An 18,708-nucleotide genomic window follows, 5' to 3' on the forward strand; every position below is an offset into this window, starting at 1 on the left:
GGGGCTCCATCCAGACAGAGCAGCAGGGTGTGTTCTTCGCTCTGTTCCTGGGCATGTACCTGACTACAGTGCTGGGGAACCTGCTCGTCATCCTGCTCATCAGGTTGGACTCTCACCTCCACAATCCCATGTACTTCTTCCTCAGCCACTTGGCCTTCTCTGATATTTCCCTTTCATCTATTACAGTTCCAAAGATGCTCATGAACATGCAGACTCAGCAACAATCCATTCCCTATGTGGGGTGCATTTCTCAGATGTATTTTTTCATAGTTTTTGGTTGTCTTGACAACTTCCTTCTTGCAGTGATGGCATATGACAGGAGGTGTGGCCATCTGTCAGCCACTCCACTACACCACTGTCATGAGGCAGGAGCTGTGTATCTCATTAGTAGCTGGGTCCTGGTTCTTCTGTTGCATCCATGCCCTGTTGCACACCCTTCTCTTGGTCCAACTGTCCTTCTGTGCTGATAATATCATCCCCCACTTCTTCTGTGACCTTACTGTGCTCCTGAAGATGAGCTGCTCAGACATCTCTCTCAACGAACTGGTCATCTTTACTGAAGGAGGAATGTTTTTCATCCTGCTCTTGAGTAGTATCTTGGGCTCATATATCCGTATAGGGACAACTGTCCTGAGGATCCCCTCTACTACTCTTTAAAGCCTTTTCTACCTGTGGCTCCCATCTTTTTGTGGTGTCTTTATACTATGGGACACTTGTAGGTGTTTACTTTTTCTCCCCATCATGGGACTGCAGTGACAAAGACATAATTGCTTCGGTCATGTATACTGTAGTTACCCCTATGCTGAATCCTTCATCTATAGCCTGAGGAACAAAGGTATAAAACAGGCCCTAGAAATATTTGTCAAGAGGGCTAACTTTTAAGTGGCAATCACTAAATCCAATTATTGTAGTCATGCACAGTGAGATATATCTCCTAAAACTATTGTATGGTTGGCAACTCTATGTAACTTAAAACGAATATACATTCTGCTGTCATAGTGCTGTTAATATGTCCACCAGGTCAAGTTTGTTACTTGGATTGTTAAATATTCTTTACCGTTAATTTTTTCCTCCTTGTTCATCATCTCTTAAATGTGCAAAATCTTGTGACACATGCTGCATAATTGTAATTGTGGATTTATTTTTTCCCCTTTTAGATATGCCCAGTTATTGCTTATGTAATTTATATGCTATGTTATTGATGACATGCAGATTCATCATGATCTGCTCCTGTGTACTGATTCTTTAAAGCAGTGGTATGCTGAAGCTGGCTTACATTGGCTTCAAGTTGAATGTGAACATCTCTTTCAACTCCACATTCAATGATATCACATTGGTAGATTGAAATCAGCCATACTGGAAATAATTACACTATGGTAACTGGCAAAGGCTACAAAGCAAGACTCCTCTCTGAGAGCTATTTTTATTCATTTAACATCATACCACTGCATTTATAAATAGGAGATATTTCTCTTTATCTCTAGCAGCAGCTCCTGCCTTAACATCTTCTCATCTACTTCGTCTGATTATTAGTAGAGCTATGTCAGCTTTCTTTTGGTTAGTGTTTACATGTTATGTCTTTTTTTTATTATGTTCAGTTAGCCAACATATAGTACATCATCAGTTTTTGATGTAGTGTTCAACGATTCATTAGTTGTGTATAACACCCAGTGCTCATCACAACATGTGCCCTCCTTAACACCCATCACCTGGCTACCCACATGGTATTTCTTTTCCATCAATTTTCTTTAAACTGTTCTATGTCCTTATATCTGTGAGACATTCCTTGTTAGCACTGTGAAGTTAGGTTGTGTTCTTTCTAGATAGATTCATAATCCTTGTATTTCTGGGGAATTTGATCTAGTAACATTTAATATGATATATTTGAATTTATATTTTTCACATTACTATATGTTTTCTTTTTTAAATTTTTATTTAAATTCAATTAGCCAACATATAGTATATCATTAGTTTCAGGTGTAGAGTTCAGTAATTCATCAGTTGCATATAACACTGAGTGCTCATCACATCATGTGCCCTCCTTAATGCCTGTCACCCAATTACTCCATCCCACCACCCACCTCTCCTCCAGCAACCCTCAGTTTGATTTCTATAGTTAAGAGTCTTTCATGGTTTGTCTCCCTCTGATTTCTTCCCATTCTGTTTTCCCTCCCTTCCTCTACAGTCCTCTGCCCTGTTTCTTATATTCCACATATGAGTAAAACCATATGATAATTGCCTTTCTCTGATTGACTTATTTTGCTCAGTATAATACCCTCCAGTTCCATCCATGTCGATGTAAATAGTAAGTTTTCATCCTTTTGATGGCTGAGTATTATTCCATTGTATATATATACCACTTCTTATTTATCCATTCATCTGTCTGTGAACATCTGGGCTCTTTTCATAGTTTGGTTATTGTGGACATTGCTGCTATAAACATTGGGGTGCAGGTGTCCCTTCAAATCACTATGTTTGTATCCTTTGGATAAATACCTAGTAGTGCAATTGCTGAGTCATAGGGTAGCTCTATTTTTAACTTTTTGAGGAACCTCCATATGTCTTCCAGAGTGTCCAAACTGCAGGATACCAGGCACATACTCTCACCCTGGCCCTAACCCTAACCCTAGATCTGAGAAAAAAAAAAAAAGGTGTGGTCACACACACACACACACACATACAATGGAATAATACTCAGCTATCAAAAAGAATGAAATATTGCCATTTGCAACAACATGGATGGAGCTGGAGAGTATTATTCTAAGTGAAATAAGTCAGAGAAAGACAAATACCATATGATCTCACTCATATGTGGAATTTAAGAAACAAAACAAAAGAGAAAAGGGGAAAAAAGTGTTAAACATAGTGGGTGAAATTTTAATAAGAAAAAAGTTATGGTTATATCATTTTAAAGTATCTACTCAAATGATACTAATTACAGAAATTAAAATAGTAACTTTACAGTAGAGAACCTAGCAGACACCACTTTAACCAATTGATCAGGGATAAAATCACTAGTCTGATATGAAGCCAGGTTCACAGGAGGAGCATGACAACACCCCAACAATGCCACCTCAGCACTGGAGTCTCATGTCATTTTAAGGCAGAAACAACTAACACCAGTTTTCCAAGGGTCATCTACTATTTCTGCCACAGTGAACTATTACAACTGGGCCGTGTCTTGGTGTAGTAAATTATCCCTCTACATTCATCAAGATCTATACTCATAGAGGGCAAGGTCTTTGCCTTTCTTGTTTATGTCTACATTCTCATCCCTTAGTAGAGGTCCTGATACAGACTCAATGTTCAATGGAACAATGGTTGAGTAAAACAGCAAACACCCTCTTACTTTATGCAATGAGGTCTTGTTGGCTGCTCTTGGGTGAGATGTTTTCCTGGAGCCAGAATGGGACAGAGTGAAGGTACATGCATTCACAGGTGTGAGAAGTTAATGCATTTAGTTAAAAATTTATTGTTTTCCAAAAAAATTACAGTATGAGATGTGATAGTTCTTTCTAGGTTTCTGAGATTCCCAAAACTTCTTCATCCCTAGCATATAGAAAAGCAGTATGAGGTCAGAGAACCAGAAGCTGCATGTCCAAGTTCCTCCTTCTGGGCTCCCCCATCCGGCTGGAGCAACAGGTCATGTTCTTTGCCCTATTCCTGGGCATATATCTGACCACGGTGCTGGGGAACGGTGCTAGATTCTCGCCTCCACACCCCCATACTTCTCCCTCAGCCACTTGGCTTCACAGATGTCTCCTTTTCATCTGTCACTATTCCTAAGATGATGATAAACATGGATGCTTGAGATCAGTCCATCCCCTATGCTTGGTGCATTTCACAAATGTATTTCTTCACTAATTTTAGTTGTATTGATCGCTTTCATCTCACAGTGATGGCCTATGACAGGTATGTGGCCATCTGTTACCCTCTCCATTATACCACCATCTTGAGGAATGAGTTTTGTATCATCCTAGTGGCTAGGTCCTGGTTTTTATCTTGTACCCATGCTCTGTTGCATGCCTTCTTCATGGACTGGTTGTCCTGTGCAGGAACTATCGTTCTCCACTTTTGTAATCTTGCTGTTGTGCTAAAGTCCTCCTGCTCAACACCTCCTGCAATAAGCTGCTTATTCTCATTGAGGGAGGACTGATCTTCATCCTGCCATTGAGTGGTATCTTGGGCTCGTATATCCACACGGCAGGTATCATTCTGAAGGTCCTCTCCTTCAAAAGAAACTTCAAAGCCTTGTCTACATGTGGCTCCCACCTCTCTGTAGTGTTTTTATACTATGGGACAATTGCTGGTGTTTACTTTTTCCCTTCATCAGGCAACATACTTGCTTCTGTGATGTACACGGTGGTCACCCCCATGCAGAACCTCTTCATCTATAGCCTGAAGAATAAGGACATGAAACGTGTTCTTCAGAAAATCTTTAGAGCCAAGGACTATAAAGAGTCTTTGGTGTTGTTCATTCAACCTTGCTGTCATGGGTACTCTTGGGGGCTGTAAACGTGTTTCTTCTAAAAGTTGTAACTTGGCTAGGTCTTTTTTTTAATGAATTTACTTATTTATTTTAAAAAATTTTTTATTATGTCCAGTTAGCCAACATTTAGTACATCATTAGTTTTTGATGTAGCATTCAATTATCCATTAGTTGCATATAACACCCAGTGCTCAACACAACATGCGCCCTCCTTAATACCCATCATCTGGCTACCCCTTCTGTAACCCTCAGTTTGTTTCCCGGAGTCCAGAGTCTCTCATGGTTTGTCTCCCTCTCTGATTTCTTCCCCTTCAGTTTTCCCTCCCTTCCCCTATGGTCCTCTGTGCTATTCCTTATGTTCCACATATGAGTGAAACCATATGATAATTGACTTTCTCTGCTTGACTTATTTCACTTAGCATAATCCCCTCCATTTCCATCCATGTCAATGCAAATGGTGGGTATTCATCCTTTCTGACGGCTGCATAATATTCCATTGTATATAAGGACCACATCTTCTTTATCCATTCATCTGTTGAAGGACTAGGTCTTATTAACAACACTTTTAACTCTTAACTTCCTTTTCTTGGTCTCATTTTATGTTTCTTCTCATATTTATGTTCACCTGATTGTTCTTTTTCTCTACCTGCTGTCTGGATTGTGTGCATTAATGTTCTGCAGTGAAACTACAAGCCCTCCTGTACCCTGAAGTTCTCTGCAAGCTTGTGAAACTTCGGTGCCCCTTTCCCTGGGCTTTAGGAAGTTTTAGAATCTTTATTTTTTTCTTTGTAACCCTATCTGGTATTGATATCAACACATATCTATCTGAGTTTTCACAATACCACTAGAGCTCACTTATTTCATGTGTGAGAAATCCAGAAGTCACCAAACTGCTGTATCTGTGAAACAGATGAGAGTAGCTATTGCAGCTGGCATTCATCAAGCATTTAAATATATATTTATTTACTCCTGAGCACATTTCTCTTATAAAGATGTTAATATTTTTCATATTTACCTCTGTAAATCAAATCTAAATCAAACTAAAACCGAGGGATAGCAACTGAGTAGCTGTCACAAGATTTAACCTCAGACATGTGTGACTTCAAAAAATCATGTGTTTAACCATATTATTTTATTGCCATTATTTTGATTTCATATATGATTGGTCAGTTTGGCTGTTTTATAGATAAAGCATAGAGTATGTACTCTTTTGTGTTCCCATTTTGTTTTGTTCTGTATAGTTATGGTTAACTCATTCTCGTGGCTTTATAGTTTCCAATTGTGTCTATACTCCTTAATTTATCTTCCATTCTAGTTCTGATTGACATTTGGGTAGTTCCCAGTTTGGGGCTTGCGTATATACCTCAAAATGGAATTTTTGGATGAAAATTTATGTACACTTCAAGTAATTCATGGATAATATTTTAAAAAGTTAGACAAAGTGCTCCTCCCTGTAATATACTCACTCACCAACATTTATACTGTCCATCTTTTCTACTGTACACATTCTTATGGGTTTGTAGAAGTCATGTGTTATGGTTTTAATTTGCATTTGTCTGATAACTCATGTTGTTTATCTCCTTTACCTGTGCTTATGTAATTTGGGTATCCTCTCTTGTAAATGGTCTGTTTTTAGCCATTTGCTGCTGTTTTATTGGGTAGTCTGTTTCTTCTTATTGGTTTCTAGGAGTTCTTCATGTATATATATATTCCTGGATATAAACCCTTTGCTGGATATATGAATTGAGAATTTATTCTTCTGTAATGTGGCTTGCTTTTTCTTTTTTTTTTAATTTTTCAAGTTATTTTTTATTATGTTCAATTAGCCAACATATAGTACATCATTAGTTCTTGATGTAGTATTTGAAGATTTAAGGCTTACTTTTTCTTTTTTCTTATTTTTAGTTTCAGAGGTAGAATTTAGTGACTCATCAGTTGCATGCAACACCCAGTGCTCATTACTTCAAGTGCCCTCCTTAATTCCCATCACCCAATTCATCCCCCCATCTACCTACCCTCCAGCAAACCTGTTTGTTTCCTATAGTTAAGAGTCTCTTATGGTTTGTCTCCCTCTCTGTTTTCTTTCTTTTTTTTAAGGTTTTATTTATTTGTTTGACAGAGAGAGACAGCAAGAGAGGGAACACAAGCAGGGGGAGTGGGAGAGGGAGAAGCAGGCTCCCCGCTGAGCAGGGAGCCCAACTGGGGGCTCGATCCCAGGACCCTGGGATCATGACCTGAGCTGAAGGCAGATGCTTAACGACTGAGCCACCCAGGCACCCCACCCTCTCTGTTTTCATCTTATTTTATTTTCCCTTCCTTTCCTGTTCATCCCTTTTGTTTCTTAAATTCCACATATGAGTGAAATCATATGATACTTGTTGTTTTCTCTGACTGACTTATTTTGCTTAGCATTTCGGCTTACTTTTCCATAATCTTTATGGGTCTTTTGATGAATTATATATCTTAATGTAGTCATTATATATTAAGATTATATATCTTAGGGGCACCTGGGTGGCTCAGTACATTAAGCGTGTGCCTTCAGCTCAGGTCATGATCCTCAAGTCCCAAGATCAAGCTCCGCATAGGGCTCCCCTGCTCAGCAGAGAGCCTGCTTCTCCCCTTGCCCCTCACCCTGCTCGTCCTCTCTCTCTCTCACTCATTCTCAAATAAATAAATAAAATCTTAAAAAAAAGATTATATATCTTAATGTAGTCATATGCATTAAATTTTTTTCCTATGTGGCTAACTTCATATCTGATTGAAGAAATTTTTATTTCCCAAAATAAATTGAAGATATTCCCCTAAGTTTTTATCTTAAAAAGATTCTTCTTTGGGGTACCTGGGTGGCTCAGTCAGTTAAGCATCAGATTCTTGATATCAGTTCAGGTCGTGATTTCTGTGCTGAGCATGGAGCCTGCTTAAGATTCTCTCTCTTCCTCTCCCTCTGCCCCTCCCACTCCACTCATGTGCTCTCTTTCTTTCTCTCTCTCTCTTAAAAATAAAAAAGATTCTTGTTTTTCTTTTAATATGTGCATCTAAAGTCCAGCTGGGTTCACTTTTGGTGTATGTTTTAAGGTACAGACACAAAATTAATTTTCTTCTGTATGGATAGCCAATAGGTAAATATTACAACAATTTATTAAAAAGTCCATCTTTCTCTGGTTGATCAAGTTTGCAACATAACAAACTTCTCTGTAGTCTATCTGGGTAAATCAGTTTTTAATTTTTTGTGCTAGGGCTCACTTATTGCAGCACAGATAATCAAGACTCATTGTACAGCAGTTAGGCATAAGAATGGTAAAAAGATTAGGTCAGGATAAATGGTCTAAATAAACATTGCATCTCAAAGGTAGATGGGGTAATTCCTATGTATAAAATTCATAAAATATTTTTAGGATATTTAAATAAAAGATACCATTATAAAATAATATATTACTTTGATCTTTATCATTGCTCAAATGTATTGCCTTGCTAAAGAGTACAAATTATAATTGACAGTACTAATTTTCCAAACAATAAATCATTTCCATGAAAATTGCATGGTACTGAGGGGCACAGATTCTTTTAATTGTTGAGTCTCTAGTGAGTACAAAATACTTGTAGTCTTTTGTATAGTGCATTTTGTCACTTTACAGGTTTACCCTAATTAGGGCTTGTTTAAATGATGTTGCTGAAGTCACAGAGTAATAGTTAAGAACATAAATTAAAAATTAAAACATATAATTTGTATAAAAACATTTTAATTTTTAAAAAAATTGAATGTACTCTGATGACCTGAACCTTTTATTAAAAGCATCTTTTGGGCGCCTGGGTGGCTCAGTTGGTTAAGCGACTGCCTTCGGCTCAGGTCATGATCCTGGAGTCCCAGGATCGAGTCCCGCATCGGGCTCCCTGCTCAGCAGGGAGTCTGCTTCTCCCTCTGACCCTCCCCCCTCTCGTGCTCTCTCTCCCATTCTCTCTCTCAAATGAATAAATAAAATCTTTAAAAAAATAAATAAATAAAAGCATCTTTTAATAGTCCCTAAAATTCAGAATAATGTTATCAGTCAACTCTAGAAGGAGAAAAAAATTCATCCTTTCTCCATTCCACTGCAATATTGTCTTTGTTATGGTTCAAGTGACTGAATATAAGTTATCTTGACTCTTTTTTCTTCTTGAATTTCCATTTGATTTTTAGATTTTTCTTGACAATTACAAAACAAAACTATTAATGCTTTATTTAGAATGCTATTCAAAACATAAAACAGCTTAGAACTGACATTTTAAAAATATTGAATCTCTAATCTGGGACCATATGTATATATCTTCAACTACTTTTGTCTTCTTACTTTCTTTCAACACATTTTGTAGTTTTAAGATAGAGGACTTACACATCTTTCATTCACCTTTTCCCTAGATATTTTATATTTGTGTGCAATTTAAAAATGTAATAATTTAAATTTCATATTCAATTTTTTCTACAATATAGAAACATAGTTGACTTTTCTAAGTCAAAGTCAATATATAAGTGTACTGAATTCACTATTTTTATAATCTGTATATTGTGGGGCGCCTGGGGGGCTCAGTTGTTAAGTGTCTGCCTTCAGCTCAGGTCATGATCCCAGGGTCCTGGGATCAAGCCCCACATCGGGTTCCCTGCTCTGTGGGAAGCCTGCTTCTCCCTCTCCCACTCCCCCTGCTTGTGTTCTCTCTCTCGCTGTGTCTCTCTCTGTCAAATAAATAAATAAAATCTTAAAAAAAATTAAAAAATAATAATTTGTATATTGTTTTGGATATTTTAGGTAAGCCATAAAATTATCAGTGAATAGTAACTGAGTTCTACCCTCTTAATATTTATACTCTCTATTTCTTTATATTTACTCAATGTACTGGTTAAAGCTTCTGGTACAATCTTTTATTTTTGCAACTTTATATAATAAAATTCAGCTCAATGATTTTTAATAAATTTAATGAGTTGTAACCTAGATGAAACCGATTAATTCCCAGAAACATACAACCTACCAAGATTGAATGATAAAAGAAATAGAAACCTTGAAGAGACCAATAACAAGGAGATTGAGGGGTAACCTGGGTGGCTCAGTCAGTTAAGTGTCTGCCTTTGGCTCGGGTCATGATCCCAGGGTCCTGGGATCTAGCCCGTTGGGCTCTCTACTTAGAAGGGAGTCTGCTTCTCCCTCTCCCTCCGCCTGCTGCTCCCCCTGCTTGTGCTCTCTCTCTCTCTGCCTGTCAAATAAATAAATAAAATCTTTTTAAAAAAATAAGGAGATTGAATCAGTGATCATAAACCTCCCAGTAAAGAAGAGCCCAGGACCAGATGGTCTCACTGGTGAATTCTATCAAATATTTAAAGAAAAATTAGCACCAACTCTTCTTAAAATTTTCCAAAAAATTAAGAAGGAACACTTCAAAACTCATTTTAGGAGGCCAGCATTACCCTGGTACCAAAGCCAGCCAAAACCACTGCATGAAAAGAAACCTAAAAGCCAATATCTTCTGCACAGTGAAGGAAACAATCAACAAAACTAAAAGGCAACCCAAAGAATGGGAGAAGGTATTTACAAATGACATATCTGGTAAAGGGTTAGTATCCAAAATATATAAAGAACTTATACAACTCAACACCCCCAAACAAATAACCAATTAAAAAATGGGCAGAAGACATGAACAGACATTTCTCTAAAGAAGACATCCAGATGGCCACTAGGCACATAAAAAGATACACATCACTCATCATCAGGGAAATGCAAATCAAAACTATAATGAGATATCATCTTACACCTGTCAGAATGACTAATATCAAAAACACAAGAAACAAGTGTTAAGGATGTGGAGATAAAGGGACCCTCATGCACTGTAGGTGGGAATGAAAACGGGTGCAGCCACTGTGGAAAACAGTATGGAGGTTCCTTAAAGAGTTAAAAATAGAACTACCCTATGAACCAGTAATCGCACTACTCAGTATCTACCCAAAAAATACAAAAAACACTAATTCAAAGGGATACAAGCATGCCTGTGTTTAAAGCAGCATTATTTATAATAGCCAAATTATGGAAAGAGCCCAAGTGTCCATTGATAGATAAATAGATAAAGAAGAGGACATACACACACACACACACACACACACACACACACACTGGAATATTATTCAGCCATAAAAAGAATGAAATCTTGCCATTTGCAATGTCATGGATAGAGCTAGAGTATAATGCTAAGGAAATAAATCTATCAGAGAAAGACAAATACCATGATTTCACTCATATGTGGAATTTAAGAAACAAAACAAATGAGCAAAGGAAAAAAAGAGAGAGAGAGAGGTAGAGAGAGAAAAACAAGAAAGAGAGTCTTAACTATAGAGAACAAACTGATGGTTATCAGATGGGAGGTGGGTGGGGAATGGCTGAAATGTGTGATGAAGATTAAGGAGCACACTTGTTGTGATGAGCACTGGGTGATATATAGAATTGTTGAATCACTATATTGTACACCTGAAACTACTATAATACTGTATATTAACTATACTGGAATTAAAATAAAAAAATAAAGACAATACCTTGATGAACATAGATGTAAAAATCCTGAACAAAATACTAGCAGACCAAATTCAACAGCTCATTAAAAGGATCATACACCATGACCAAGTGGGATTTATCCCTGGGATGCAAAGATGGTTCAATATATGCAAATCAATTAATGCAATATACCACATTAACAGAATAGAGAAGAAAAACCACAACTCATTTCAACTGTTGTAGGAAAAGGATTTGGCAAAATTCAACATCCTTTCATGATAAAAACTCTCAACAAACTAGGAATAGAAGGAATTCACTTCAACATAACTATATGTTGACTAATTGAACATAAAAGATAAAATAAAATTTAAAAAATAAAGTTTTTAAAAATTAATTAGTTAATTTATTTGAGAGAGAGGATGAGTGGGGGGAAGGGGGAGATGGAGAGGGAGAAGCAGACTCCCCGCTGAGCAGGGAAGCCCAACATGGGGTTCAATCCCAGGACCCCAGAATCAGGACCTGAGCGGAAGGCAGACGCTTAACCGACTGAGCCACCCAGGATCCCCTCAACATAATAAAGTTTATATATAAACCCACAGCTAATATCATACTTAACAGTGAAAAGCTGAAAGATTTTCTTCTAAGATCAGTAACAAGACAGGAATGCCCATTCTTGCTACTGCTATTTAACATAGTACAGGAAGACCTAGTCAGAGCAATTAGAGGTGATGTTTATAACTATAGAGGTGTGTTAGTTAACTCAAAGGAGAACAAAGTGGGAGGTATTTCACTCCCTGATTTAAAAACTAACTGTAAAGCTACAATCATCAAGAAAGTGTAGCACTGGCATAATGATAGACATATAGAACAATGCAACAGAATTGAGGGACCAGAAATAAATCTCAAAGGGAACAAACCTTACTTTTGTGATCAACTGGTTTCTGAAATGGGTGTAAAGGCAGTTCAAGGCAATTCAATGGGGGAGGGACAATCTTTTCAACAAATGGAGCTGGAGAAATCGGATATCTTCATGCAAAACCTTCAACTTAGATCCTTACTTCATACCATACACAAAAGATAACTCAAAATGGGTCATATACCAAAATATTAAGAGCTATAAGGCATTTAGAAAAAAATGGGAGAAAATATGTGTTTCCTTGGGTTAGGCAAAGATTGCTTAGATGATCCATAAAAGAAAAAATGAGAAATTGGATTTCATCAGAGTTCAAAACTTCTGCTCCAAGGGAGACACCATTAAGAAAATGAAAAGAAAGATACAGATTATGAGAAAATATTTGAAAATTATATGTATTTATATAAGGGTCTAGTCTCCACCTGGAATAGGTAGAAAACTCCATACACAAATATCCCATGCGGTAGCACATTTGCTGTTAAGACAGGAAGAAGAGCAGTGCACACACAGTGAGACTTGGCCATCAGAGAACAGGTTTTGAGTAAATAAAGGGTTCACACGGCTTCCATGCTGTACCGGGTACCAGACAGCTCTAGGCCAACTCCTCCCTGCCTTCTCCTCAAATTTACCCTCCTCCTTGGCCCTGGCATCCTGGTACTGCTGGTACTCAGACACCAGGTTATTCATGCTGCTCTTGGCCTCGGTGAGCTCCATTTCATCCATGCCCTCACCTGTGTACCAGTGCGGGAAGGCCTTGCACCTGAACATGACCATGAACTGCTCTGAAACATGCATTTGAACAGCTCCTGGATGGTGGTGCTGCTGCCCAGGAAGGTGGCAGACATTTTTGGCTCCTGGGGCTGAACGTCACAGACAGCTCTTTTCACATTGTTGAGATCCGTATTCACTCTTTTCCATGTGGATATCTAGTTTCTTTCTTTTTTTAATTTTTTTTAAAGATTTTATTTCTTTTTTTTTTATTTTTATTCTTATGTTAATCCCCATACATTACATCATTAGTTTTAGATGAAGTGTTCCATGATTCATTGTTTGTGCATAACACCCAGTGCTCCATGCAGAACGTGCCCTCCTCAATACCCACCACCAGGCTAACCCATCCTCCCACCCCCTTCCCTCTAGAACCCTCAGTTTGTTTTTCAGAGTTCATCATAAAGATTTTATTTCTTTATTCGACAGAGAGAGACAGCGAGAGAGGGAACACAAGCAGGGGAGTGGGAGAGGGAGAAGCAGGCTTCCCACTGAGCAGGAAGCCCAATGTGGGCCTTGATCCCAGGACCCTGGGATCATGACCTGAGCCGAAGGCAGACGCTTAACGACTGAGCCACCCAGGCGCCCCGGATATCCAGTTTCTCAACACCATTTAATAAAGACTATCCTTTACTCATTGTGTATATGCTTGGTTCCCTTGTCAAGACTTAGCTGATGGCCTATGCATGGTTTTATCTCTGGGTTCTATATTCTGTTCCATGGTCTATACGTTTTCATGCCAATAATATATTGCGTTGATTACTAAGATCTGTATTATAGTTTGAAATCAAAAAGTGTGATGCCTCGGGGCGCCTGGGTGTCTCAGTTGGTTAAGTGTCTGCCTTCAGCTCAGGTCATGATTTCGGTCCCTGGATCGAGCTCCCTGTTGGGCTCCCTGTGAGCAGGGAGGCTGTTTCTCCCTCTCCTCCCTGCTCATGGTCTTTCTTGCTGTCTCTCTCTCAAATAAATAAAAAAATCTTTTTTAAAAAAGGTGTGATGCCTCTAACTTTGTTCAATTTTTTCAAGATTGCTTTGGCTTTTGTGGATCTTTTGTGGTTCTCTAAGAATGAAAAGAATGGTGGTAGTGAAATATGTACTCTAATACAGTTTGGGGGGTCAGTGGTGTGGGAGTCTACAAGGCTAGTACTACTCTATCTGGGCCTTTCTATGATCTATGGAGAGACAGATTCCATTGCTGCGTTCTTCAGGTGAAGCGTGTTCAGGGCCTCTCCAGTTTCTCATGACCAGCCAGAGGGGAGGCCAACATGTCACTGACATTAGGGACACTTTCTCCTGGGACTCTTGTGGTTCAGCCCCTTTTGGCCCCTGCACAAGATCCATCTCAAGAGGGAGGCAAGAAATTGGGCAATTAGTTCTGTTGTCTTCTTCTCTAACCAGAAGCTTGGGGTTGTGTTCCCCTAGGTCTTTGTCTTACTGGTAAATGTGAATCTTCCTGCTCATTGTTCTAGTGCTTGTGAACAGGCACGAAAGGTGCTAAAGACCCTCAGGCCATGGAGGCATAAGAGAAGAGTATTCAGGTAGCAGCTTGGACCAGGAAGAACTGGCATAGATCAGAGCAAGGTGAGGAACCATCACTAGACCTAGATCCGTGCATTTACATGAGGACTAGGAGACCGTGTATTTATGTTGCTTGTTTTTAGAGGCTGACTTGCACACTGACCTCTGTGATGCTGTTAGCCACATGTGGCCATAAAATTAAAATTAATTAAAGTTAATTGAAATAAAAATTTTAATTCCTTAGTTGCAGTAGCTCTATTTCAAGTCCTCAGTAGTCATGTGGGGCTAGTGCTGCTATAGTGGACAATGTAGAGATATTTCCATCACTGTAGAAAATCCTATTGTATAGTGCTGGTAATAGATCACAGAAAGCTAGAAATCTCCGCCAATGCATATACGTGTGCTTGTGTGTGCTTGTGTGGGTGTGTGTATGTTGCTTCTTTTTAGGTTAATTGTATGTTGTGCTAGACTACATGTGATTCTTACTGTGTGTAGTGAGGTTTTGTGTGTGTGGTTTGTGAATTGCCCGGATGACTGGATGTGGTGTTTGCATGATTTTTAAACAGCTTTACTGAGGTGTAATTGATAGAAAAAACTACAAAATTAATGTATGCAATTTAATGAGTTTGGACATATGCATATACATTTGAAGCTATCACCACAATCAAGGTAATAGACATATCCATCACCTCCAAAAATTTCCTTGTGTCCCTGTTTTTTCCTGGATAAAAACACTTAAAATGAGATCTACTTTTTAAATGAATTTTTAAGTGCACAACAAAGTACTGTGGACTATAGGCACTATGCTATAAAGTAGACCTCTAGAACTAATTAATTTAAGTACTGAAATTGTATCATTTGAATAACAGCTATACCTTTTCCCCTCCTCCCCCTGGTAGCTACTATTTATTCTCTGTTTCTATGAGTTTGACTCTTTTAGATACCTCATAAAAGTGAAATCATACAATATTTGTCCTTCTGGAAGTGGCTTATTTCACTTAGCATAATGTGCTCCAGGTTCATCCATGTTGTCACAAATGGAAGAACTTCCTTCTTTTCTAAGGCAGAATAATATTCTGCTGTATGTATATACCACATTTTCTTTACCCACTCTTCTGTTGATGGACATTTGGGTTGTTTCCAAAACTTCACTATTGTGAATAGTACAGCAATGAGCATGGAAGTGCTTTTGATATCCCTTTGAGATCTTGATTTCAATCCTTTCTAAAGGTATATACCCAGAAGTGGAATGCAAGATCATGTGGTAGTTCTATTTTCAATGTTTTGGGGAAACTCCATACTGTTTTCCATAGCAGTTGACCCACTTCACATCCCCACCAACAGCATTAGAAGGGTTCGTTCTGCATGTTTTTAAAAAAGTTTTGTGTGACAAAATGTACAATTTCAACTGGAGATGAGTACAGATAAGAGAGGGCCAAAGTACAGCACCTTGGTTTCTGTGTTACTCTGCGTGTCTGTTTTTGTGTGTGTGATGTGTATGCACTTGACCTGGGAAAGAGCCCTGCAGCCTGACTCCTCTCTTGTCTCAGCTCTAGACATAACTGGAAGCTCCAAGGAAAGTCCTCTTTGTGCAAAGTTGATGGAAATTTGTCCATGTGGTTTGAAGGCTACTGAACTTCTCTGGGGCCCCCAATTTTCTTCATGATTCCAGGGTCTTGGGATCAAGTCCCACATTGGGCTCCCTGCTCAGCAGGGAGCCAGCTTCTCCCTCTCCTTCTGCCTGCCATTCCCCCTGCTTGTGCTCTCTCTGTCTTTCTCTCTGTGTCAAACAAAGAAATAAAATATTTAAAATAAAAAGATTTTTAAAAAGATTTATTTGTTTATTTTGGAGCGACAGACAGAGAGAGAGAGAGAGAGAAAGAATGCAAGCTGGGGGAGAGGCAGAGGGAGAGGGAGAGAGAGAATTCCAAGCATACTCCTTGCTGAGCTCAGAGCCTGACACAGGGCTCCATCCCAGGACCCTGATATCATGACTTGAGCTGAAACCAAGAGTTGGATGCTTAACTGAGTGTGCCACCCAGGTGCTCCAAATATTTTATTTTTAAGTAATGTATATACCACCCTTACCAGCATAGGGCTTGAACTCAAAACCCTGAGATCAAAAGTGGCATGTTCCACTGACTGAGCCAGCCAGGCGCCCCTTGAGACAGTAATTTATTATCTCTCATTGATATATTTTCTAACTTAAAACATTTTTATTGTGGTGAAATATATAACATAAAATTTGACATTTAAGTAATTTTTAAGTGTACAGTTCCGTGGCATTAAGTACATTCACACCATCACCACCATCTACTTCCAGAACTTTATTATTTTCCCAAGCTGAAACTGTATACATTGAACAATAACTTCTCATTTCCCTTCCCTCTAACTGCTGGCCACCACCATTCTATTTTTTGTCTCTATGAACTTGACTATTCTAGGATCTCATGTAAGTGGAATCATACAGTATTTATGATTTGGTGACTGGCTTATTTTACTCAGCATAATGTCTTCAAGGTTCATCCACACTGTAGCATGTGTCAGGATTTCCTTCTTTCCATTCCACTGTATGTATATACCACATTTTGTTTATCCATTCATTTGTCAATGGACACAGGTTGTTTCCATCTTTTGGTTGTTATGAATAATGCTGCTTTTAACATGGGTGTAAACATATCTGTTTAAGAACCCGATTTCAATTATCTGGATATATACCCAGAGGTGGAACTTCTGGGTTATATGGTAATTCTATGTTTAATTTTTTGAGGAACTGCCATAGTGTTTTTCATTGTGACTGCACCATTTTACATTCCCACCAGGGATGCACAAGTGTTCCAATTTCTTCACATCCTCACCAACACTTGTTTCCTTCCTTCCTTCCTTCCTCCCTCCCTTCCTTTCTTTTTTTTTTGATAATAGTCATTCTAATGGTGTGAAGTGAGTTTATGTATTGAGGACTTATTCTGTACATGTAATGTTTCTTTAATCTTCTCAGTGCTATAAGTGGCAAGCATGCATATGTGTGTGAGAAAGACAGACAGGCAGGCAGGCAGACAGAGAGGGCAAACAACAATCAGGATAAGCAAGAACCAGACACAAGCTCATAAGCAGTCTGGCTGCAGAGCCATGCTCTTCATCAGGACTGTGAGGTTGCTCCCTGGAATGTGGACTCCCCAGAGGAAGGGACTGTGTCTTATCTACGAATTTCTCCCTAGTACCTACCACAGTGTCTCTATATGTGTAAAAAACAACACCAAAAACGAATGAGCTGTTCCTGATTCCCACTGAAGAGTTTGATGTCACATTCTTTCTCCAAGTGACTGTGTTGGGGTACAAACAAATCTCATTGCATCCCTCCCACCAGACTGGATGAGTGCGAGGCAATACTTGTCTGCACGCTGACACAGTCACTTGGAGAAATATGTGACCACACGGTAATTGCTATGCTTAGTATTTCTAAGTGCCTGATGTTTCCCATTTCTATTTATTCCCCCAGGAGAGAAAAGCAGCATGAGGAGGGAGAACCAGAGCAGTGTGTCCGAGTTCCTCCTCCTGGGGCTCCCCATCCGGCCAGAGCAGCAGGGTGTATTCTTCACCCTGTTCCTCGGCATGTACCTGACCACAGTGCTGGGGAACCTGCTCATCATCCTGCTCATCAGGCTGGACTCTCGCCTCCACACCCCCATGTACTTCTTCCTCAGCCACTTGGCCTTCACTGATGTTTCCTTTTCATCTGTCACTGTCCCAGAGATGCTGAGGAACATGCAGACTAAGCATTTATCCATTTCCTACCCAGGATGTATTTCACAGATGTATTTTTATATACTCTTTGGTTGTGTTGATAATCTCCTTCTTGCAGTGATGGCATATGACAGGTATGTGGCCATTTGTCACCCTCTACACTACACTACCATCATGAAGGAGGATCTGTGTGTGTTGCTGGTGGCTGGATCCTGGATTCTCTCCTGTGGCAGTGCCCTTTTGCACACCCTCCTCCTGACTCAGGTGTCCTTCTGTGCTGACAACATCATTCCTCACTTTTTCTGTAGCCTCCCCATCCTACTCAAGCTGTCCTGCTCCAATACCTTTCTTAATGAGCTGGTCATATTTACTGCAGGGGCTGCGGTTGTCATTATTCCATTGAGTGGTATCCTGGTCTCTTATGGCCACATTGGGGCCTCTATTCTGAAGGTCCCCTCTGCCAAAGGTATCTGCAAAGCCCTGTCCACCTGTGGCTCCCACCTTTCTGTGGTTTCTCTATTCTATGGAACAATTATGGCACTGTACTTTTCCTCCTCATCAATCAACTCTAATGACAAAGATATGATTGCTTCACTGATGTATACAGTGGTCACCCCTGTGTTGAACCCCTTCATCTACAGCCTAAGGAACAGAGACATGAAATTGGCTCTGGGGATTCTTTTCAGAAACAATATCCTTTTCACCAAGTGAGAATCACCTAATTGTGTTATTTCACCCATTGACCTTGTCAGAGATGCTTTCTTGAA

The 18,708-nt window shown here is 39.2% G+C and overlaps 1 protein-coding gene and 2 pseudogenes across 1 annotated transcript; all 3 read left to right on the plus strand.

The window, feature by feature from the left end:
• The first annotated feature begins 53 nt into the window (after positions 1 to 53).
• LOC102746198 (olfactory receptor 1J4-like) lies at positions 54 to 882 on the plus strand (annotated as a pseudogene).
• A 376-nt stretch (positions 883 to 1,258) lies between these two features.
• LOC102745890 (olfactory receptor 1J4-like) lies at positions 1,259 to 4,515 on the plus strand (annotated as a pseudogene).
• Positions 4,516 to 17,454: 12,939 nt separating this feature from the next.
• On the plus strand, positions 17,455 to 18,708 carry LOC102745578 (olfactory receptor 1J4-like). Its single transcript, XM_006739498.2, has one exon. It carries the CDS (start codon positions 17,711 to 17,713, stop codon positions 18,650 to 18,652), a length of 942 nt encoding a protein of 313 aa, XP_006739561.1. The 5' UTR covers positions 17,455 to 17,710; the 3' UTR covers positions 18,653 to 18,708.

The sequence above is a fragment of the Leptonychotes weddellii genome, chromosome 14 (assembly GCF_054177405.1).
Source record: "Leptonychotes weddellii isolate Sample4059 chromosome 14, ASM5417740v2, whole genome shotgun sequence".
Classification (NCBI taxonomy): domain Eukaryota; kingdom Metazoa; phylum Chordata; class Mammalia; order Carnivora; family Phocidae; genus Leptonychotes; species Leptonychotes weddellii.